Below are 22,908 nucleotides of genomic sequence, written 5' to 3' on the forward strand. Positions count from 1 at the left end.
ATGACATTTTTATTTCAAGAACGAATACAACATTCATTTAAAAACAGTATAAAGAATTATGAGAACATATTTCTTCTCTGCTCACATGAAAATAAGACCATAAATACATAATAGACTCCACATTTTAAGTGAACGAAAAAATTAAATACGCAGGAGTATTTTCCAATAATAATTCTATAAATCAAAGTAGAACGTTTTGGGCCAGGCTCAAGGTCCATTTATATTATATTAAGAAATATGGGCCGGGTTGACCCAGAAAGAGAAGCATCTACAATCCCCTGGATTTTACCCGTTTGGTTTCTCGGATCCTAAATCCTCGGTTCAATTTTCCCGGCTCTACATTCTCCAGTAAAACAAACAAAAACCCCTCCCAAGGGTTCTTCCTAACTCCTCTTCTCATTCTTCTGTTGCTCATGTATTATCATCAAGAACAACTGCTTCTTCTATAGGCAAAATCTCCTCCCCCTTCTTCAGTAACCCACAAAAACCCACTTCTTCAAATCCCAAACTTCAAACTAAGAGCTCACTTCAAACTCCAAAACTTTCCCAGAAGTCACGAACTTTAACGCTCAAAACCAAACGCCACTTCAAGAATTCCTCAAGAGAAACTGCAAGTCAGGTAATTCCTCTCTCAATGAAGCAACTCACTTCTTTGATCACATGATTAACATGGACCCCACCTCTCCAGTTGCATCATTCAAGCTTTACTTTGATGTTATTTTATTGTGTAAAAGAAAGAATCGGCTGGGTTGTTGATGGATTTTATCATTTTGAATATTTTGCTTAATGTTTTTTTGTAATGTGAAGAGGGTCTGTGACAGTCTTGTGGTTTTTGGGAGGATTTTAAGTTGAGGTTTCATGCCAAATACTGCGACTTTTAGTTCTATGATTAAGGGTTTATTTTTGGAGGATAAAACTGGTTAGGTTGTCGGATTGTTTAAGAAAATGGGTTTGTTTGGTTGTTGGCCAAATGCGGTTACTTATGGTATTCTGATTAATGGGCTGTGTCGAACTGGGAATAAGTGTCGCTGTGAAGTTTCATCAAGAAATGCTTAGTGGAAATGGTAAATTTGGTATTTATTGCAAGCCTAATTTGGTTTGTTATGGAAGTATTATTGATGGTCTTTGTAAGGATGGGTTGGTGGAGAAGGCGAAAGAGCTTTTTCTGGAAATGAAGGGTAGAGGTATTTGTCCTGATGTGGTTGTGTATAGCCCCCTAATGCATGGTTTGTGCTCCATGGATGAGTGGGAGGAGGCTAAAGGTTTTGAGATGATGGATTATGGATCAAGGCATGCGGCCTTATCTGGTAACATTCAATTTGCTGGTAGATATGCTTTGCCGGTCTTGGAAGATGAAAGAGTCAAGTGAATTGTTTGAGCTCATGGCTTAGAGAGGTATAGAACCTGATGGTTTTACTTATTCCACTTTGATAGATGGATACTGATTGTCCGGTATGATTGATGATGGGAGGGAGCTCTGTGTCTATGGTGAATAAAGGTTGTAAACATAATGTTGTTGGCCATAATGCTTTGATTAATGGGTATTGCAAAAATCAGAAGGTAGATCAAGCTATGCGCCTTTACAGGGAAATGCTTGATAAAGGGACTAGACCAACAATTACTATATACAATATTTACCCGGGTGGCTCTTTCCAGGCAGGTAAGGTTTGAAATACTCGAAGCTGTTTGTTGAGATGTAACTTCATGACCTGGAACCTAATTTGACGAAATATAATGTTTATCTTGATGTGCCTTGCAAGAACAATTGTGTTTCAGAGGCAGGACTTGTTTCACAGTTTATAAAATTGTAAGTTTGAATTGAGTGTTGAATCTTTAACTTCCTTATTGATGGCTTGTGCAAAACAGGGAAGCTTGAAACTGCTTGGGACCTATTCTACAGAATGTCTAATGAAGGTTTAAAGCCAACTGTTGTGGCATATTCTATCATGATACATGGATGTTGTAAAGAAGCCAAATGGAAAAGGCAAATGATCTGTTATTGGAAATGGAGGACAAAGGTTGTGCTCCAAATTTGGTCACATTTAACACACCCATGCTTAGTTTTTTACAAAATAATGAGACACAAAAGGTAGTCGAATTTCTTAATTCGATGAAAGCAAGAAAACTGTCACCTGATGTATCCGCTGTCTTGATAGTGATAGAATTAATCTCGAAGGATGAAAACTACCATGATGAAAACTACCATGAAGACATAAAACTGCTTCCTGAATTTCCTACTCAAGAGCGAACAGAAAAGTTGGCACGATGAATGCCAGTCATTTGTGTGATTTGGCTGAAGAAAACTTTATCAGAACTTTCCCAGAGCTCAACTTTCAACCAGAAGGTGCACAGAACTATGGCCTGCTGTTGTCCTTCCATTCGATTGAAGTTATTAGTGACAGCTTTAATGATGGGGTAAATCTGTTGAAGTTCATCAGAGGGTAGTTTGAACTGTTGAGGTGTGGCATCAGGTTCTGATTTACATCATTGACTACAACTGGATTCCTTGAATCTATATGTTTATTCATAACAGAAGTTGTAGCATGGGTATGGTCGTTGATGGAGCAAATATCCTGCTAGTTTGAGGTAGGTCACAGACCTTCAAATGATAATCACTTGTGAATTGTAATAACCTGATAATGCTACTGAAAATCATTTCTTTTACCACCTTACTGAAAATTATTGCTTGACAACAGGAACAGACGTGAGGGGATGCTAACAACCACTGTATCTCTTAAGATCTGTGACATCAAGTACGTCTTGAATATATTGCCAACCACTGTATCTTTTTGTGTACAGGCATGCATGTCCTTTGTATCGTCTTTGTGGAATATATTGCCAACCTACCCTAAATTAATTTTCAGAACTGTTGTTGGATATGCTCTTTTAATAACCATGGCATACAAATCTATTTATAACTGTTTTTTCATTGAATCTGATCTCTGGAACTTATGTTTGGCCACTCGCTTGTTGATAGTTTAGATATCCAATTCAAAATTGATAGAAATTCACAAGAAAGGCAGTGAATCACCATGTCTTAAATGTCATCAATTTTGGTAATTCGGTTCAAGTAAAACTGCAAGTGAAAATATGTTTTGGAAGTCGTAATCTCTCTATCCATGGAGCATAATATATTTGAAACTTGAAAGTTTAACCATATTGGAAAGCTGGATGAGAAAATGCAACTTCACAGGGAGAACCAGATGATTGTGAATTCTGTTGAGCAGTGTTTTTGTAGAGGATATAAGAACTGCCTTTGGATGCTATCATATCTAATCAAGTGAGACTTGTGCATGCATCTCTCTCATAGTTGCAAATATTTACATCTATAATTGTAATTGAGGAAATATGAGAGCCTGGTGTTAAGTGCAATTGTCAAATTCAATCATGTAACCAGGCTTATTTAAGACAGAGGTGCATATTGTAGAGCCCTCATGCACAAGTACTAGACTAAAGCAACTGATGGTTTGGATGGGACAGGAGAAACTCTATTGTAAACATTAGTCTGCAGACCTTTTTATGGCAGCAGTTAAAAAAGAAATTGATCAACGGTAAATCTCTAGAGAATAGGAAATAGCTATGCTGATTGATCCAATATCTGAGAGAAGTCGCATGACTGGTTGGAGTCCTGGTGAGGTTCTCAAAAATCAAAATATGTAATTGTAACCCGATAGAAGTTGTTTGGATAAGCAATGCTTAGAGCTTATTTCAGAGCATCGCAGGTTAGTCAGATCTGGATCAGCATGGGCCGGAACAAGTGAAAAGGCGTGGCATTTTGAGAATTTTTGGAGCATTCAGACAAAGCGCTCTGAAAACAGCAAGGAGTAAAAAGAGACATGATTTATCATTTATGTTCTTCCCATTTGAAACATGTATCTTAATCACCTGACATTATTAAGTGGATCTACTGGTAGTTGGATTATTGCGAATTGCTTGCATTTTTTTTTTTAACTTATTCTAGGTAGTTACGAAAGTCGCACATTACAGTTCTGTAAGACAGTGATTTCTGCATGCCGAGAGGTTTATTTTAGATTTTACTGTTAGAGGGCGTTGGCTCTGACATACTCACTTAATGAGAATCTGGATGAAGTTTTCTAAAAGTTATTGGAACATCAATTGATTTTTCCTTTAGTGGAGGAGTTAACAGGGAACAGTAAAAGAGGAGAAGAACACACCTACATGTCACTCACATTATGTTCATCAAAACCCCATATAGTTTAAGGTATTTGCGTGGTTTCAAGGCAGTATCTCCTGGATTTAGTTTACGAGCACGTCTTTGAATTCTTAGATTTGCATGAAGAGTTTTTTCCTGGAATTCTTGAATCGTGTGCAGAAAATCGACCGCCTGGATCTTAGGGTCTTTCCCTAATCTTTTTTGATGTCAGCTCCCCATACATCAAATGGGACAGTTAGAAGGAGCGGTGTGATCAAATTGGCTACAAGGAAAGCTAAAGTTGATGCTTGATGGTGTTCCCCTCTTCAACTTTTTTTTTTTTTTAAATTACGCACCACCATTCCTACGGAACCACAGTTTTTTGGATGCGGTTCAGAATTATTATTATTATTTTTTTAATTCAGTATCTAAAAGCTCACTGAATTTTGATTTATCCGGTTAAGTTCAGTCGGTTTATTAAAAAGTAAAACTCTTTCAATGATAACATAAACGATAATATACTCAAGGCTCGAATTCAAGAACTCGTTTTTTAAAAAAAAAACAACCACCGAATTACTTTAATGATATTTATTTGAGTACGACTTTAGCGCAGCATAACCCATGCTACAAGAAGGGAAACTGTTTGAAAATTATTCAGTTTTCCCTGTTTGGTTTGGACAGCAACAACCAGGGGAAGAGCAATGAAGTGAAATTTGGAATCTATTCCAATCCAAAAGAGAAGGACAACGAAAAGGAGAAGATGGTGTTCACACATGTTAGATTTATGAGCTTACATCAAAAGATAACAGTCTTCTTTCACTTCTGATGGGATGGAATTTGGCAACGAAAAGGGATAGGCAAAATCTTCAAAAGAATCTTGCCCTAACCTGCTTTGCCTAGCTGCCTATATGGATCCATGTCCCTCCCTCCATTTCCCCCTCTCCGTCCAATGAATTTTGTACCCATATCATTTATAGACTTTTCTTGTCATTTCAGAAACTAAAGCTCTCCAGATAATAATCAAATGCCTGCATACAGGACTCATAAGCTTTTGGAACATGGCTTCGAATTTTAAGCCGACGGAATTAGATCACAAGATTTACAGTTAAAGTTCATAAGAGGATTATTAAGACTCGTCCCCTTCCACGTTCCTCTCTCTCACTGTTGTACCGAGACGGCAAGGGATTTCTCGTCTTTCCTTTTCCTCATAAAATGTCAATTTTCGTTTGTAGATGACTGCTAACCTTTATGGTGTGTTCGTTGATAAAAAAAGAGCTTTTCTTTTTTCTTTTCTCTGAGAATTTGGAAAACTTGCTCATTTGTTGGAAAACTAAGATGGGTTTTTCACTGAAAAAAGAAAAAAAATGCATCACGATTACAATAATTTATAATAATCATTTTAGATTGTAGAATATTACTTTTATTTCATTCAAATTAAAAAAAAATTAAATTTATTACAATAACTAAGTATGGAAAAATATGTAAAAAATAATTTTAATATCCTACATTGCTAATTTAAAAAGTGCTTTTATATGAAAGAAAAGGAATGTATTATTCATTTTTTTTAATTTGAAAAGCTTGTATTGAAAACCTTTAGAATGTATGTTTCAAAGTCTGTATAAATTTGGAAAAAAAAAAGAAGTTTTATGGAAAGAGAAATATTATATTTTAACAAAAATGTTACTAAATAGCCTCTTAGTGCCTAATTACCTTAGATTTGGACCTTTTTGTCTCTATTTACCTGACGAAGTTGCATGCCCAACACGAACGTGACAAAATCAATTCCATGGGCCCTTTAGGTTTTTAGCCTGATTGCCCACCTTTTGACAAAATTATACAAGGCTTTGTATCACGTGGAGACAACTCTTTTATAATTATTAATTAAGGCTGCTGGGAAATATTTTTTTTTTTAAATAAATTTTATATTAAGGCTGCTGGGAAATATTTTTTTTTTAAAATAAATTTTATAAAAAATAAATTATTTTTTGATATTTGATAGTATAATAAAAAATAAATTGAAAAACACTTTCCACTATTTAGTTATGTTATGAAAAATAAGCTGAAAAATAACTTATTAATATTTTATTTTTTCAAGTTTATTAAAATAATAAGAAATAAATCTTACAAATTAAAAATTTAAATAAAAATAAAATTAAAAAAATATAATTTCATAAATTATTTCAAATAAAATAAGGGTGCAAAGACATTGGTGCTCCAATGGATGTGAAATGATTGCTAAATTTGAAAATATGGTTGTGATTCAAAGTATTTTTTATTTAAAAATTTATCAAAATAATATATGTTTTTAAATTATTTTTAAAATTAATATATTAAAACGAAAAAAAACATAAAAAAATTAATTTTTCCAAGAAGAAGAGTTGACACTACTATTAATAAAGAACGATAATCCTGTTTTATGTTAGATTTTATTGTAATTGAGGATGATTTAGGTGAGTCCAGCTCTCTGACAGGGGGCTCCTGCGCCCTCCAAAGCCTTATCTTTTCTTATAAAAAGAGTCCCTCTTTTGAATGGATTTTCATGTTGGTTGTTGGATGCTCTTGTAAGCACCCAAGTCAAGAAAAAGAGTACAAGAATCTTATCGCAGTACGTTGATCACTTTTTAGGAGTCCTATTAAATCTATCGTGTTATGTTGACCTGATGATTTTATTATTTGATTCCCCGAGTTAAATTAAAAAAAAAATTAAAATGAAGTTGATCTAATTAATTCATGAATTAACTCATAGTTTAAATGATCAAATTTTTAAATTTAAAACTTCAAATAATATCATCTTGAATTTACATAATCAAAACTTGATTTAATAACTTTGCTTTTAATATGCAACTCATATGATATTGATCTAAATTAATTTAATTCACATTTAAAGATATTAAGTCAAGCTATTATATATGTTTCAATTTTTATATATTTTTTTTCCGATGATATGGGAATATTTTTATTTTAAACTATTTCTTGAAGCTAAATGTTCCATTGGTTTGCCATCCACACAAATTTATGGGCACTACATTTCTTGAAATAATTAATTCGAATCTATGGTAATCACGTAAATAAATCCAATTTTTATTGTTTTTTTTTAAATAAAAAAAGTTCTGGTCGTCTAAAGACATCGAGGTGCAATATTATCTCATCCATGCATCCGCTTCTTAAATTTCTCTGCATCGATATTTGCCTCTCATTTAAAAAATGCTTTACCCTAATTTCTCAACTCATCATCCCATCTTTGCCTTTATTATGGACATGCAATCATCAGGGATTTTCATTTTTTTTTTAACAATTCTAAAGGCAAAAATATTGTATATACAAATAATAACATGAAGTAAAAATTAATATTCCATATATTATTTCAAAATTAACATGCATATGAAAATTGAATTTCTCGTATCATTACATAGAAAATCAGTATGTAAATACATCTCATGCTGTTCATTCATTTATTTATTTATTGATGCCAGTATCGTTACTAATAAAAGCAGGTTGCGAACTCAATGCTTTCACCTCCCGTAATTTCAATCCTTAAATTTTTAATTCTTTCATATATACTTGCTTTATATTTGGCAATAAAATAATAATAATAATAATAAAAATTCTCTCCAACCCTTTTTATTTAAAAACAATTCTCTAATTTTCAAATTTAACTCGTCTTGGTAAGTTATATGATGGCATCTCCATAAAAAATTATAATAGTGACCCCTTAGCTAGGGCCTTGAATGTCAAAACATGCATGTATTTGATGAAAAAACAAAGGGATAAATATATCGATATTATTTTTAAAAGCAAAATATTAACAAAATGTAGCATTTCTAAAGCCAAAGACACAAACATGAAACAGCAAACAAAATAGCTAGCATTTCTAAGGCTATAATAAGCTGAATGAATTAATTAAAGCATATAAATAATTACAGTTGTTGGAAAAGGGGCTTTAAATTGACAATGGGCAAAAAAAAAAAAAAAAAAACTAGTAAATAGAGAAATTTTAGTTCTTTGGTAACCCTAACCTAGATTTTAAGCAAGCAGCAGGCCTTCAATATTGACGCATGGAAAAGTATTTACATCAAAATGTGGGCATTTTGATCAACACATAAGCAGACCAGATTCTGTGGAGGTGATCAACCGATTGAACTTGTTTTTTACGCCCCCTTTGATCTTCCATCTTCATCCCTTTCACATCGCACCAAGCAGCACTTCGATTCGAATCTTTCATTTTTTTTTTATTACTTTCAACGTGAGAATCCCCACAAAAGATGGTGGTATTTCTACACTAACAAATGTTGATATTGTCGTCACATCATGTTTTTTTCTTCTTTTATTCCAAAAGCTGAATTCATTCAATCAGCCTTATGATGCTGGCAGATTGTGAAATGGCCATTGCTGATCCTTAAAGCAGATGATGGCAAGCCAATATGTGTCCATACACAAAATCCATTGCTGCTCTAAGATGGATACAAAATGTTTTTTTTTTTGTTTTCTATTTTCAATGGGCATCTCTATTTTGCGGTTCATTACAATTTGGTAGATAGCATGTCCAGTTCACAGTTAAAGCATCCTAAAACCACTGTATCTCATGTTCGATTCCATGTTGGAGTACAATGCATACAAGCTAGCTAGAGATCATCATCACATTCCTGTGGACGCTTGTCCTTTTGAGTTGTGTCGTTCCACCGTAGAATTCAGCTTCAATAAGAGACACCTCCCAAGTACAGCCAAACGATTCATGGCCCATGAATCTATCTATCATGAAGAAAAACATACGTAAAAACATACGGTTTTACAACTGCTTGTTCATCTTAGCTAATTAGTTGATAAAATTTATATACACGATTTGATTATTTTGACTAACAATCCTCCTAATATCAAGTTAAAGTAGCCAATGAGCTACTGTCTCTCTCTCTCTCTCTCTCTGTCCCTGTCTCTCACTCCCTGTCTCTCTCTCTCTCTCTATATATATATATATATATGGCAACAAATGTAAATCTGATCCCTGTTGTGGTAGTTCTAGTTTTATTTATTTATTTAAAGTTGAACCGCAAGAGTAAATATCTGACCCACCTGCTACAAATGAGAAGTTATGGTGATATCCCTGAAGATCGTATCAAACTAAAAGCGGCACAAAAGCTCAGACAGCCAAATCTGGGAAACCTCAAGACAGGCACCTTTCTTGCTTTCCTGGTTCTTGGATATAGCGCACGCAAGCGAGCGAATATACTCATTTTATCGTTAATCTCTTCAACCGAAACCATACAAGCTAAATTTACCCAAAACACAAGGAAGATTATAACTATATACTTAATTAGTTTTGTCTAATATATAGTTAATTATATTGGAGACATCAGACATGAAAAGGACACCGGAAATGATGAAATCATACCAGTTAGTACTGCGACCTCTGATAGCTGAATTATGTATCAATAGGGTGTGTTGTCTTCACCAGAGAAGCAAATTGATCAAAATCACAAGTATATGACGACAAAAGTCTCAATACACCCTCCGAATGCTAAGCAAATATAGTTGGGGGGAATGAAGCCTGGTCCGAAATCACTCAATACTACATTAATGTTAAAGCTTCACATGAATGACATCGAACCAGACAGCAATCCCCTCAACAGTTAATACTTAATACATGAGAGAGAGAGAGAGAGAGAGAGATTATGGAGGTTTTGATTTGGCCATGCATTAATTATTTCTTTCATGGGGTCCTTATATATACGTAGGGATGATAAAGAAATTCTAGCATGAGTCACATGAGATAGAGTTGGAATCCACTTTTCGCACGTAGGTAATTAACAACCGAATGAGAAATGTTTTTTGGGCAGAATAACTGACTTAACTTTAACTACTTTTTTCCTCGAACATGGTAATTTCAGCTGGTCCAAACAGGGAGGGTGTGAATTTGATGGCGAGGTCAACCCAAACAGAGACAGCTTCTTTTAGGGACCGGCACAAATATGTTCTGTAAATTCAACATCTTCCTTTCAAACCCATTAATTTAGTTTAAAACTAGATTATTTTACTGTAATACGTTTGCCGTTCAGATTACTTTTTTAATATAAAAAAATATTTAAACATTATTAAAATGTTTTATAATAATTTTTTTTTGTGATAACTTAATCAAACTCACAATTTAAATCATAAAATTATAACAACTTTATATATATAACATTATAAAAATTAATCTCTAATCAATTCAAGCTGAAGTATAACGTAAAATAAATATTATTTTGACAAAATAACCTAAAAAATAACCCAAGTCAACATATTAAACTTATGACGTAAATCATGTAATTAAGATAAATTTATAAAAAAATAAAAATAATTATGATATCCTTTTAACAGATTTAATGTTAAAGGTTGAAATGAGAAAAAAAAAAACTTAAATCCATGAAACAGATATATAACTCAATAGAAAAGAAATTAAAAAAATTAGGAAATATAATTTTCAAAACAAACTAATATTAAAAGATAAAATTGAAAAAAAAACTAAACAAATAAAAGAGAAAAAAACACAAAACACTATTATAGTAAATAATATTTTGTTTCATCCAAATTTTACCTTTTTTCTATAAAATGGTTTCTTGAAGATATATTTTACTCCAAAATCTTTAATATTGTATAATTTTTATTTTATGTAAATGATTTCTGTATATTAATATTCTTTGGCTCACCCAATCTCAAATTTCTAGATGCTCTTTTTATTAAATGAATATTCAAGAATGCTTTTATAATAAAGAAGGGCATGCCACATATGTATTTGATATATAACTCCATGTTGATAATTGAACTGTAGAATATTGCAGCCATGTATAGCTAAAATAAAACCTAATTTTAAGTAGATATCCGTGAATGGTGGAGCTGACCACTCTTAGATAGTCTTGCTTGCAAGACCTTGACCCTTTTGTGTTCATTTCAAGTAAAGGATATGTCCTTTGCTTGCCACTAAGGTAAAGGGAGGGTGGGAGGTGGAGAACCTCCACCATTGATCGATGGCGTATATATATGCAGCATGTACAATTCCAAGCTTAATTCCCAAGCTTAACACAGTTGGCCTAAACTACTTAAAGATGTAATATATAGTCAGCATAAAAAAAAGAGAAATGGACAAAAGATCGGTGGAAAACCATGCAAGTCACTAATTAATTGCATAAGGGACACTAGTTTAATTCATCGTGCAATTTCCTCAATAAGCGAGAGCTGATATATAATTCCAGAATTAATTGACTATGCTCATGACTAATTAAGAACTAAATAATCCATGAATATGTAAAAGACTAGGAGGTTTGAAATCCTCCAAAGGTAGCTGCAAGTAAAGTTGCTTTTGTAAAGTGAGAAAAGATTGTATATTGTTTCAACCGACAGCTTGAATTTTGTTGCCAAATAAAGTAGACGATTTAGCATATTACTTCGAATACTTGAACTTCCGGAGCATATAGTTCGATCTGGGAGAATATATTTTCCCATGATCATCATCTACCTACGATATACATGTGCAAAGGAACCAAAAAATATTCTTAGAACATCAAGTACTGATCAATATTGGTAAACTATAACTTAATTCTGCGTAAAAATAGTTTGTCGAACTCGGCGTTGAAGCTTCATTGATCGGTAACTGATTCACTTAAACTTTAATTTGCAATAATTATTAACCTATCATTCTTCGGAAATTAATTTTTATTGTTTTCTCTAAAATGATTTAGACTTTGATATATGCATTAACTGAACTTGAGTGATGTAGAGAGTTGAGTTTGAGAAGCCTGAGGTATTAGTTCAGAGAGGCACGAAGCTATGATCATATGGTATACGACACTTCCTTTTATGACAAGGAACTGAGCATCTACTTACATGTGACCATGGTACAATCTCAGTTTGAGAAAAGAAAATGCTGGACAAACCCTCTCAGCTCTTGTTTCTGGGACTATAGACATCAAATTAAGCAATTCATTCAATCAGCCTTATGATGCTGGCAGATTGTGAAATGGTCATTGCTAATCCTTAAAGCAGACGATGGCAAGCCAATATATGTCGATACACAAAATCCATTGCTGCTCTAAGATGGATACAAAATGTTTTTTTTTGTTCTTTTTTCAATGGGCATCTCTATTTTGCGGTTCATTACAATTTGGTAGATAGCATGTCCGGTTCACTGTTAAAGCATCCTAAAACCACTGTATCTCATGTTCGATTCCCATGTTAGAGTACAATGCAGACTAGCTAGCTAGAGATCATCATCACATTCCTGTGGACGCTAGTCCTTGTGAGTTGTGTCGTTCCACCGTAGAATTCAGCTTCAATAAGAGACACCTCCTAAGTACAGCCATACGATTCATGGCCCATGAATTTATCTATCATGAAGACAAACATACGTAAAAAAATATAGTTTTAGATGGAAAAAAATGAGGAGTCAAAACAGGCCTTTTGGGGCCACGTATGGTTGGAAATGATGACAGAATATTAATAAAGTTTATAATAATGCATCTTTAAACGACAATTGATTGATAAATCTATATTACCTACAGCAATTAGAGTGAGAACTACCAAAAAGCAAATGGAATCACTTCCTCTGTACAGATTAATTACATGAAAAGTCAGAGCCCCATTTGGTGATAGCTTTCTTGTTTATACTTTCCAAGCATACATGTTCTCAAAAAGTATGGTGTCCTATAATTCTTGGGCAGGGAAGGTTCATAATTGAGAACGTTTCTGCAACCGAACCTCTTGAAAACAGAGTAGGCTTCTTTCACTTGCAGCAATTGGTAGGGTATCTCATACTTAGGCCAGCAATAATTATTAAGAAATAATTCCCGAGTAGGATAAGGAACTAGTATGTCCCTCTGCGCAGATAGGTTCATGTTTGTTGCCTACAACTTACAAAGATCTCGAGTAATTGAGTTTCACTTCAGCTTAAAACAGCCAATTGTTACTGTGACAGTTCAGAATGTATTGTTTCATCAAGGAATTAATTGGAGTAGGGGTCATGATTTTGTTTGTTGATCGCAGATCATGATCTCCAAATTTTGATGGAGCTATTCGAAATCAACAAACCATGTTTAGGATTGCGTTTGATTAAGTGTCCCATAAGAAAATAGATGAACAATAAAAAGAGAGAAAGAAATTTGATTGAAGAGATAAAAACACATAAAAATATAAAATAAATATATTTTTAAAATAATTTTAAAATGAATATATATAATTTTATATCCTCTCTATTTTAACCATTTTCCTCTCTTTTATCACTGACACAGCAACCAAACACCAGTACCGATCAAAAACAACCTGCAGATCCGGCCAACACAAAGCCTATTCTTCTTCTTCTTTTTCCAAAAGACACCAGAAAGCCCAATTCGCAAGTCAAAATTCAAAACATCTCCTTTTGTTTTTCAACGTGATAGAAAATTCAACTTCTTAGCGACTAAGGCAAATAATCTGGCCTTAGACTTTGAGCATTTTGAAAGACCTTGTCTCAAACCGAGAGACAGGCAGTTCGTTAGAGGAGATTTGAAAGCATCATTGCATTATATGTTTTCTGCTTGGGGTGATCTCATGCTGTAAGCTTTGATCTGATAATTAGATCCATCATTAAAAATAAATAAATAAATAAATAAATCATTCATCAAGAGAAAAGTCCATAATATAAGAATTATTGCTAGTTACAATTATGCCTGCAAGTAGCTAGCTCGAGTTATTTGACTTCGATGTTTCCTTAACAAGATATGACTCTTGTGAAATAGCACACAGTTTTTCATGCTGGCTAGGAGGGTTCAAAGATGTCTGCATTGTTCTTCTTCATCCATGTGCCTTCACATTTTATTTTTCCTGGTAAAGAAAATGAAAAGATATGACTAAACCCTTCTTGAAGCTGGAAGTTTCCTTGACTAAGGTCAGGTGTTCGACTCCGAACTTCGCTTCTGAGATATCACCTATTTCACTCGGTCTATGTGCCGTGGGCTCCTTGACAAGATCCGAAGGTTTAGAAAGCCTTAGGTAAAGGCCCGGCCCGAAGGGCACACCTAGGTATAGCTCCCTAGATTTCTGGACCCAAATAAAGGCTCACCTGAGAAGAAGTAAAGTCCAAGCTTAAGCCCACTAAATAAAAACTTACAAATAATAATAAAGAAAATCCGGAAAAAGACAAAAAATGGGAGGGACTGTTGATTTGAGTAGCCTTTTGCATAACCTGTTATTTTTCTGGTTCTTATTTTTATTGGTAAAAGTGAAGAAGATGCATTAACTATAAAATATATTTATAGTTATTTTTTAAAGTATTTTTTATATTAAAAAAATATTGTTTTAATTTTTAAAAAATATTTTTGAGATCAACATAACATATAAAAAAATTAATTTTTAATAAAAAAATAAAATTTAAAAAAAATGAGTTAACTTATATTTCCAACCAATGACTAAGAACAAGTTGATCAGATTGAATTCAGATAAAAATGGATTAGCTTGGCAGCCATATAGGAACGTATAGCACCATTGCGAACTAAATAGCTTGTCACTGTCTTACATGGAGATCCTAAGCAGGAGCAAGTAGCTTGTGTAAAAGGACTAGCAGGGAGCCAGGATGGGAAATAACACAGAGCTGATCAATAAACCTGAGAGTAATTGTGAGTATCCCAAAATAGTGCCCTTGTCATGTTAATTTTTTCCCAACATTATAAACAAAAGGAATAAATCTGGGCACTGGAAGCAAATTCATTGTCAAAGCTCTATGCAATCTAGCAAAAATATCCACGAACTTTTCTGCGGAATTGATTCCAGCATCTATAGAGGGACAGTACATGTTGTTCTAAAATGTCCAGTCTGATGGCAGCGGCTGCAATGCACAGTCTGTTTCATTTGCCCCGAAACTTCTGTACAAACTCGCTTTTTTCTTGGTTTAGCTGCTGGTGGTTGAAGAGACTTTGGAGGTTTTATAACGAGTTCGACAGAATTGTAGCCTGCATTGTCTAATCCTACTGATAGTTCCCTCCAAAGGGCTTTATCTGGTATTGGGTGTATGGTTTGTGAATATGCCTTGCGATAATTTGCCACAGTGAAACAGCTTTCAGCGAACCGAGAAACATTCTGCCGGCAAGAGAGAAGAGCTGCCACAGCATGAGCACAGGGCAGCCCACATAGCTGCCATCTACGGCATGAACAATTGCGGCTACAAATATTTACGATATGAGAACCTTCAGCAGAAATAACTTCAAATTCAGCATCATCTACTTTGAGGACCTGATGTGCGTGTGCGTGCTCAATAGCTACAGACACTTGCCTCTCAGCAGGGGGAACAAGTATGCTTGTCCACTGCGAACTAGTTTCACGACGCTCATTGAACCACATCATCAGCTGTTGACGGATACACTCCATCATTTGAATTATTGGAAGTCCAGATGCTTCCAGTATCAAAGAACCTAATGATTCAACTATGTCAGCTGTTAGATGTCCAAGTCTTTTTCCCTCAAAATATGCTGACGCCCACAAGTGAGGGTCAATTCTTCTAATCCAATGAGCTGCATCCTCTGACAGTTCTTCAATCAGTGTGATTTTCTGTTCAAATTCAATTGCAGTGAGAGCAAAAGCAGCTTCCCAGAGAAGGTTGGCTAGTATGGTATTGTTGAACTCCTTGCTGAAATTGTCGATGAGATGATGAATGCATAATCCATGAAAAGCACTTGGGAAGTGTACTTCTATTCCATCTATGATGCTTTTCTGTCTATCTGATAGAATTGTAAGCTTTGGCATGTTTACCATGTTAGCTTCAAGCAAGTTATGCAGCTCTGAGAGGAACCACATCCACTCACCTTTGCTTTCATCATCAACCACGGCAAACACCAAAGGAAATACAGCACCCTCTCCATCAAAACCAGTGGCCAAAAGCAAGGTTCCATGGTACTTGCCTTTCAAAAGCATTTCATCAAGTGCGATAAGAGGACAACAAGCATTCAAAAATCCATAAATTGAAGCTTTGAATGAAACAAATAGTCGTTCAAAACTTCTATCAACAGGATTCCCATAAACCACAGCTATACTTCCTGGGTTTGTCCTTCCAATCTGGTGACAATACCATGGGAGGAGGTGGAATTCTTCCTCAAATGACTCGTTAACAGCAGCCATGATCCGCTCCTTTGCTCTCCAGGCTTGCTTGTATGATAATGAGATACCATGAACCTGGTGAATTTCTTCCAGTATCTCCTTCGGTTTGTAATGAGGGTTTTCCCTGAGGCTCCTTTCAATGGAGTCTGCAATCCACTGGACCGAGGCTTGTTGGTGACCAAGATGTGTAATTCCAACACAAGTATGTTCATTAGGCAAGGTCCTAATTGTGAATGTAGGAACATCTGGAAGCTTTGCAGCATGAATTCGCCAAGGGCATCCCTCACTAGCACATTTAGCCACAAAACGAGTCTTGTCAGATTTAATTGTCTTCATCTCAAAGTGATTAGCAATGGCTGCATCTCTGAGTGCTCTCCGACAGCTGTGCACATCAGGGAACTGTTGGCCAACAGTCAGCTGATGATTGGGAACAGGATCATGGACACGAGACTGAATAACAGGAGTATCAATTACAAAGCTCTTCTCCTGATTTTGTTTCACATCTGAATTTGAATTTTCGTGAGAAACACAGTGTTTTTGAATAGCCACTTCATGTTTTTCCATTAAACCTAACCTTCTTCCCTCAGAGATAGGGGTCAACTGATTTTCTTGGTCATCAACATCGTTATATCCTTGATCAGCATCCAGCTTCACATCACTATCAAAACCCAACCCATTCTCTTCATAATTCTGAACATCTCCATGACGCAGAACCATGTTGTATTGATTGCTCTGATTAACAGCTAGTCTGTGATCATCAATTTGACTCGAACCCAAGTCCTGAACATTCAAACTATAATCATCAATGTCTCCCAGACATTGATCAAAAACTGAAGCGACACTATTCCCCGGTTTCAAATACTCATTGGGCCTCAGCATTAAATCCCGATTATGCTCAATCATCAAATCATTGCTCTCCATGACTCAAATATATACCTAAAGAAAGCTCCTATAAAATAAGTACCTGAGCCCAAAATCCATTGCAAATCAGCATTCTTTTATATTACTTTATAGAGCTAGACGATACCAAATTCATCAGAAATTAGTAAGAACAAATGCTTACCTAAAGTCTGCTATAATTTTATCTAGAATTTGATGACTCCCAGGGGACAGCTGGAATTGAACCCCGCTATATCATCTAAAACACCCCATCTGAATCAACCAAACAACAATTACACGACATAAAACTGACCAAATGAACTTTGTCGAAACTAAAAAAAAGAAGTTCAAATTAACTCAAATACCCAGTTTGGTTTCCCATCAAGAAAAACAAGAACAGAGAGAATTGGCCGCAAAAAAGCCACATTAAACACTTGGCTTGCTTAACAAGTTAAAAACATAACCTTGTGGAGAAAAATAAACTTCACCTCAGCTTACACATTCTCAGCAGCCAAACAAGGTACAGCTTAAAAAACACGCTTCCCAAAGCAAATAAATAATCCATTTTCTAAAAAAGAACCCTTTTCTTTTATGGAACTTTTAATCCCAGAACAACACGAAACATGCCCAACCCCAACTTTCCTCAAATTCGCCTCAGCAACGAAACAGAGACAAGGAAAAAAAATACTCACGTAAAAAACCCTGTAATGTTCTGCAGCAAGCAAGGTCTGGCAGAAGCAGCAAAATCAAAGCTTTAAACCAGACGAGGCACTAATTAAGAGGGGGGATAATGGGATTAGTAGGTGATTAAGCGTAATTTAAGAGTTGAATGAAGCGGAAAATGTTTTTTTGAGGCGGGTGGGCGAGAAGGAATTCGAGCAAACGGGAAGGGTAGTGAAGGAGAAGACAGGAAATTATTAATAGATCAGAGGGTATACGACGGAGCAGCTCTGTGCAGTGGACTCGTTAGGCTATCCTTTCTTGAGGGTATTTAGGTCATTTACTCTCTTAGACGACTCTTCTTTGCTTCTTCTGCCTTTGATAGAAAAAGTATGTGTACTGTTTACAGTACAGTCACTGCCGGACACAAATCATGTAACTAATGCTGGTCGGTCGGTCCCACTTAGGGGCTTTTTTCTCTTTCTTTCTTGATTCAATAAGAATAAATATTCTTTTTGACTAGTACGGTGGTCAAGCCAAAACTGTTGCAGAAATCCGTTAACCAGGTGACTCACGAATTGATCCAGTATGACAAGATGAGTCAACCCGGTATCAAATCAAAACCCAATTTAACCATGTTGCAAATTAGCAAAGAATTGAAGCATCTACACTTGAGCATGAGAATGCAAGAAAAGTTATGAACAGAAAAGATGAAGTCTGCTGCATTAGTTATTGCAATCAATTTCATGGCAAGGAGAACTCCCAATGAAATCGAGGGGATGAATTAGTGCCTCAAAAACCAAATTGATGCTAAGCAGCTGCATGCGTTCTATTGCATCCATCAAGAAGCCACTTTTCCCTCTAGCCAACTATTTTCAAGCTTAGGCAGCAGTTCAGAAACCACTTTTTGTAGAGACATGTGGTTTACTTGAATGTTCCTTCCATTTATGACCATTTTTGACAGAAACGTGATTTCCTCATTGTTCAAATCTTTTACCAGTTCACTCCAGAATTCATCATCCTCGTTGATGTCTGATGCTCTCATGAGTTCAGTTACTTTATTCAAGGTAGCCACATTACGACCAGCACCACAGCCCATGGCAGTTGCAGCACCTACCGCGTTTGCAATCGCCAATGTATGTACCAAGGGCATATTATGGATATAACCAAATGCAATAGCAGCTACAAAAATATCTCCACATCCAACACTGTCAATGACATTCACCTGATCACATTTTAGAAAACTAATCAAAATCTTACTTTCCATTTTTCATGACATGCAATGGAAATAAGAGTTCCACTAACATGAAATATTGGACTATCCACTCAAGATATGGATCAAGATTTTACTTTCCGCTTTTCAAGCTATATATATGGGTGTAGAAAAGCAAAACTCACATGGTTAAAGATGATTAGTATAAAAGAATGTTCACTACATGGCATGCTCTTGGTTTTTGCATCCTCTCAGTTTTTGACAGCTATAAGGATTCAGCAATGTCCAGTTAATGAGGCAGTGCATGGCTTAAATTAACGATGAACACATTCAAATAAGATGTAATAAAAACATCCTAAAATTAAGGCATTCTATGGGAGAATAAGATGCAAGGTTTCAAGGATATACAATAAGATTGCACCGTCAAACGACTCTGAAAATCAAAGAAATATCATACCTTGAATGCAGGTGCACAGGATATACCGGACATGGTGACTAGAATTGAGCCCCTTGAACCCATCTTAACAATCACCCATTTCGTTCGTATCCCGTTTTTAAGCAATTCTTTCCCTGCTAGTATTGGGTTTCCTATGCCAGTCAATGACTCAGCCTGGCATATCATTAATGTAACTGAACTAAATCAGAACTGCAGCAAGTAAAGAATGCAAGCTCAAAGCACAAATGGAAGAGGAGTTAAATGGTCTAAAGGCAAAGGCGTGCAAAACTACCTACAACAGTGATAAAAAGCTCCAAGATTAACCAAAAAGGAAAGAACTCAAGCGTATAATGGTTAAGGAGAAATCTAAAACTGATATTCTAATTCGTGGCTAAAACACACAAAGGATGCTCTTAGGTTGGATGAGTTTCGAGCATTTTAGTTATGCTGTGTATCCATGAACAAGCATTCCTGAGCCATGTACGATTTCAGTACTTATTGGTTCTATATAAGTATGCAACAATCTGCAGTTGACATCATATCCAAAGAGCAAGGCAACAGTTATAGTTGAAAATCTTGCAGTAAGGTTCCATGTTAGCATATATATATATATATATATATAAAATTTACATATTGACGTTAGTTTCATTGCATGATCCAGACTAGCTCATCCACAACTCTCCATACAACTTTTCAAATTTAGTTAAATGTTTTACATCAAATAGAGGATTCTAAAAATTTGTTTTACCAACCATTCCATGCATGCTCAAACTTTTCTATTATTTTGTAAGATCTAGGTATACACATGTGCCAATATATGGGACATAACAACCTCACAAGCAAATCTGATCTTATGTTGTTGTTATTATTATTATTAATATTTTTACTTTGGATAATCTGAATTTTGGAATTGTTTTCAATAGTGGATTAGTTTTGACCTTGCAATAGGTGATTAAAGTGAATATGTTTTGCTGATAACTGAAGCTAATCTTGAGACATTCAAAGAAGATTCTTGGTCAAACCTCATCGGATGTTAGAAGAAGAACATCGCTCATCTTCAAGAAATGGCGAAGTGCTTGTCGTTCTTCAGGTGAACCAGTCATAAGACTCTTTCCACGGGGTCCGGGATCAAAGAAAATAGATGTCCCAACGTCAACGGCATAATCTAGAGCTAACATTATCAGACCTGGGGAGAGTTCATCAAAGCCAAAACCATTACAGAACAGGATCTTTGACTGTTTAATAGCCACCTTTACTTCTCCTGATAATTTACTCATCCAGCAAAAAGCAGGCTCCTTAGAGAAATCTGCTCGACTGAAAACAACAAAAGCGACACAAAGATATCCTGTTGAGCACAAAAGGATGATAGCAATCTATTTCTTTTATTGAAAGAAAATAGCAATCTAATTATGCAAAGCCAGGAAAGCTTTTACCTACAAAATCCATGTCTTTGCAAAGGGTCAACAAGAACCCAGCACAAAAGGGTCTCATACGAGGCACTAGTACTATCAACAATATCATCATCTTCACTCATCCCAACCATGCTAATCCTCTCCTCGCGAAGCACATCTAGCAAAAACTGCCCATATATTTCATCACCCACATGACCAATCGTGGCGCAATGAAGTCCCAATCTTGCAGCTGCAATAGCCATATTGCAGTTACCGCCAGCTTCCCAGTATTTCTACTTGCAAAAGAAATCACTTTTAAGAACTACAACCAATATAGACAAATGGGTCACTAATGCAATTGCTTTCCCATGTCATTCTTAAGATAACGAGTTAAATGCTAATTTATTTTTTCAAAAATAAAATTAATCAACCCTAAACCAAATCAACAGCAAACATAAACAAATGGGTTACTTAATGAAAGACTCAAAATTTATTTCTTTTCCTTGTTGTTATTATTTGGATGCAAATCATTTCCTACCTCAACTTGCAAAAATCACATAAGAAACAACCAAAAAACAAATGAAAAGCTAATATAGATTAAAGGAACTAAACCTCATTCCTTTCAGCATATAATAATCAAAATATATTCCGCAAATTAAAACCATATTAATCAACAAGGAAACAATTAAAAGCTACCAATACGATACTCAAACTTATGTTTTCCAATGGAATTTATACTGGGCACTGACTGAATCCGAAAATTGAGTAATTAAAATTAGCTAAAAGAAGAGTGAACGGTACCCTATCAGGCGGAGACTTGGACAGCTCTTGCATATAAGCAAAGCGAGCCTCACGAGAACGAGGGGGCAATCTTGGAACATTAAGAACAATATCAACACACAGATTTCCCAGAGTGGCAACATCAATACTTTTTAGACCAACACTCCTTAATTTCCAGTCATGAATAGCAGCACCGTTACCGTTTGAAGGGACAAGCGAGGCCGAGCCATGACTGGGGACGGAAAGTTGGATTCCTTTGCAGGTGAAAACGGAGTGGTGGTGATGGAGTCCTCCAGTTTTTGGAGGGGTAAAAGGGAGGATAAAATGTCCAGGGTGAAGAGGGGGAGAGAAGATCGGGTGATAAGAGGGTGCATGGTAAGGGAGTGGAGATTCGAGGGTTACAGTGCAGTGATGCATTCAGGGTAGAAGGAGATTGAGAGGAAAGAAGAAGAATGGAAGGAAATTGAGAGGTATGTGTTAATATTTAAGGATGTTTTTCGTTTTTTTGATCTACTCATGTTGTTGTCGAGAGAGTTCAAGTGGAGACAGCAACCTTTTTTCGAAGTTTTGTTGTCTAGGAATCTTTGACGATCAACTTTTGGTTCTTTGGATTTTCTTTCCTTGATTTCCTTTCTCTTGCAAGGTTTCATTTTTAATATTTCGAATTCATTAACAAGGAGAAATTAGAGAAAAAATAGCTCTATTGATCCTTCATGTGCATGCATGATAGAAGCTTTATTGTTTTTAATAATATATTTTAATATTGCAAACACGAATAATTTTCTTTTTATTCCTTTTGAATATTCCAACACTTAAAATTTCTATAAATCACTTTAAGTGTAATAAACTAGATTTAATTATTTTTTAAAATGTTTTTTATTTAGAAATATATTAAAATAATATATTTTTTTATTTTTTAAAAATTATTTTTGATATCAGCATATCAAAATAATTTAAAAACATCAAAATATATTAATTTAAAATAAAAAATAAAAAAATTTCAAATTTGTTCAAAAAAGTTTTTAAAATATACAAATAAATGGAGCTTTTATATTTCAGGTTTTTTCCTTGTTAACTTAGATTTATTTTCATACTATATATCATCTCGTATCTGAATAAAAAAGAGGCTGCAAGATAAAGAAAATTCTGTGCATGAAATAGTCATGGATGATTTGCTAGTAGCTTGGCCAAGAAGAATGTGAAGAAACGAACAACAAAGCAGAAGTGGGGGATGCGATTACTGGATCCCAAATAACAAAATATATCCATTGAATTCCAATAGGTGAATTAGGTCATTTTGCAGTCA

General features: G+C 35.0%; 2 protein-coding genes and 1 long non-coding RNA gene across 6 annotated transcripts; 1 reads left to right on the forward strand and 2 right to left on the reverse strand.

Annotated features, from left to right (window-relative positions):
• Positions 1-328: 328 nt before the first annotated feature.
• Positions 329-3,922, forward strand: LOC105128679 (uncharacterized). 2 transcript variants are annotated; one of them, XR_842922.1, is made up of 3 exons: positions 329-619; positions 1,867-2,586; positions 2,697-3,922. It is a non-coding gene; the product is annotated as an uncharacterized LOC105128679 (long non-coding RNA). The 2 variants fall into 2 exon arrangements; XR_842921.1 differs by lacking the exon at positions 329-619 and having other exon boundaries at positions 718-2,586.
• A 10,807-nt stretch (positions 3,923-14,729) lies between these two features.
• On the reverse strand, positions 14,730-18,156 carry LOC105128678 (uncharacterized). Of its 3 annotated transcripts, none has more exons than XM_011030450.1 (3): positions 17,815-18,156; positions 17,307-17,395; positions 14,730-17,207 (listed from the first exon to the last, which is right to left on the reverse strand). In XM_011030450.1, exon 3 carries the CDS (start codon positions 17,162-17,164, stop codon positions 14,927-14,929), a length of 2,238 nt encoding a protein of 745 aa, XP_011028752.1. In that variant the 5' UTR covers positions 17,165-17,207; positions 17,307-17,395; positions 17,815-18,156; the 3' UTR covers positions 14,730-14,926. The 3 variants fall into 3 exon arrangements, with proteins under 3 accessions (XP_011028752.1, XP_011028753.1, XP_011028751.1); XM_011030451.1 differs by having other exon boundaries at positions 17,611-18,156; XM_011030449.1 differs by having other exon boundaries at positions 17,307-18,156.
• Positions 18,157-18,477: 321 nt separating this feature from the next.
• Positions 18,478-22,172, reverse strand: LOC105128676 (fructokinase-1-like). The gene is made up of 5 exons (XM_011030448.1): positions 21,624-22,172; positions 20,865-21,115; positions 20,454-20,745; positions 19,453-19,605; positions 18,478-19,007 (listed from the first exon to the last, which is right to left on the reverse strand). Exons 1-5 carry the CDS (start codon positions 22,017-22,019, stop codon positions 18,624-18,626), a joined length of 1,476 nt encoding a protein of 491 aa, XP_011028750.1. The 5' UTR covers positions 22,020-22,172; the 3' UTR covers positions 18,478-18,623.
• Between the last annotated feature and the right edge of the window lie 736 nt (positions 22,173-22,908).

Source organism: Populus euphratica, unplaced genomic scaffold (assembly GCF_000495115.2).
Source record: "Populus euphratica unplaced genomic scaffold, PopEup_1.0 scaffold11.1, whole genome shotgun sequence".
NCBI lineage: Eukaryota > Viridiplantae > Streptophyta > Magnoliopsida > Malpighiales > Salicaceae > Populus > Populus euphratica.

What these genes read in the sequence shown, in the direction of transcription:
- LOC105128676 (XM_011030448.1), bottom strand. Translation starts at nt 22,019, where the DNA reads ATGCATCACTGCACTGTAACCCTCGAATCTCCACTCCCTTACCATGCA. An exon ending in CCAAGTCTCCGCCTGATAGG is followed by an intron (nt 21,116 to 21,623) that starts GTACCGTTCACT and finishes TTTTGCAAGTAG; the next exon opens with AAATACTGGGAAGCTGGCGG. An exon ending in CAAAGACATGGATTTTGTAG is followed by an intron (nt 20,746 to 20,864) that starts GTAAAAGCTTTC and finishes TGTTGTTTTCAG; the next exon opens with TCGAGCAGATTTCTCTAAGG.
- LOC105128678 (XM_011030450.1), bottom strand. Translation starts at nt 17,164, where the DNA reads ATGGAGAGCAATGATTTGATGATTGAGCATAATCGGGATTTAATGCTG.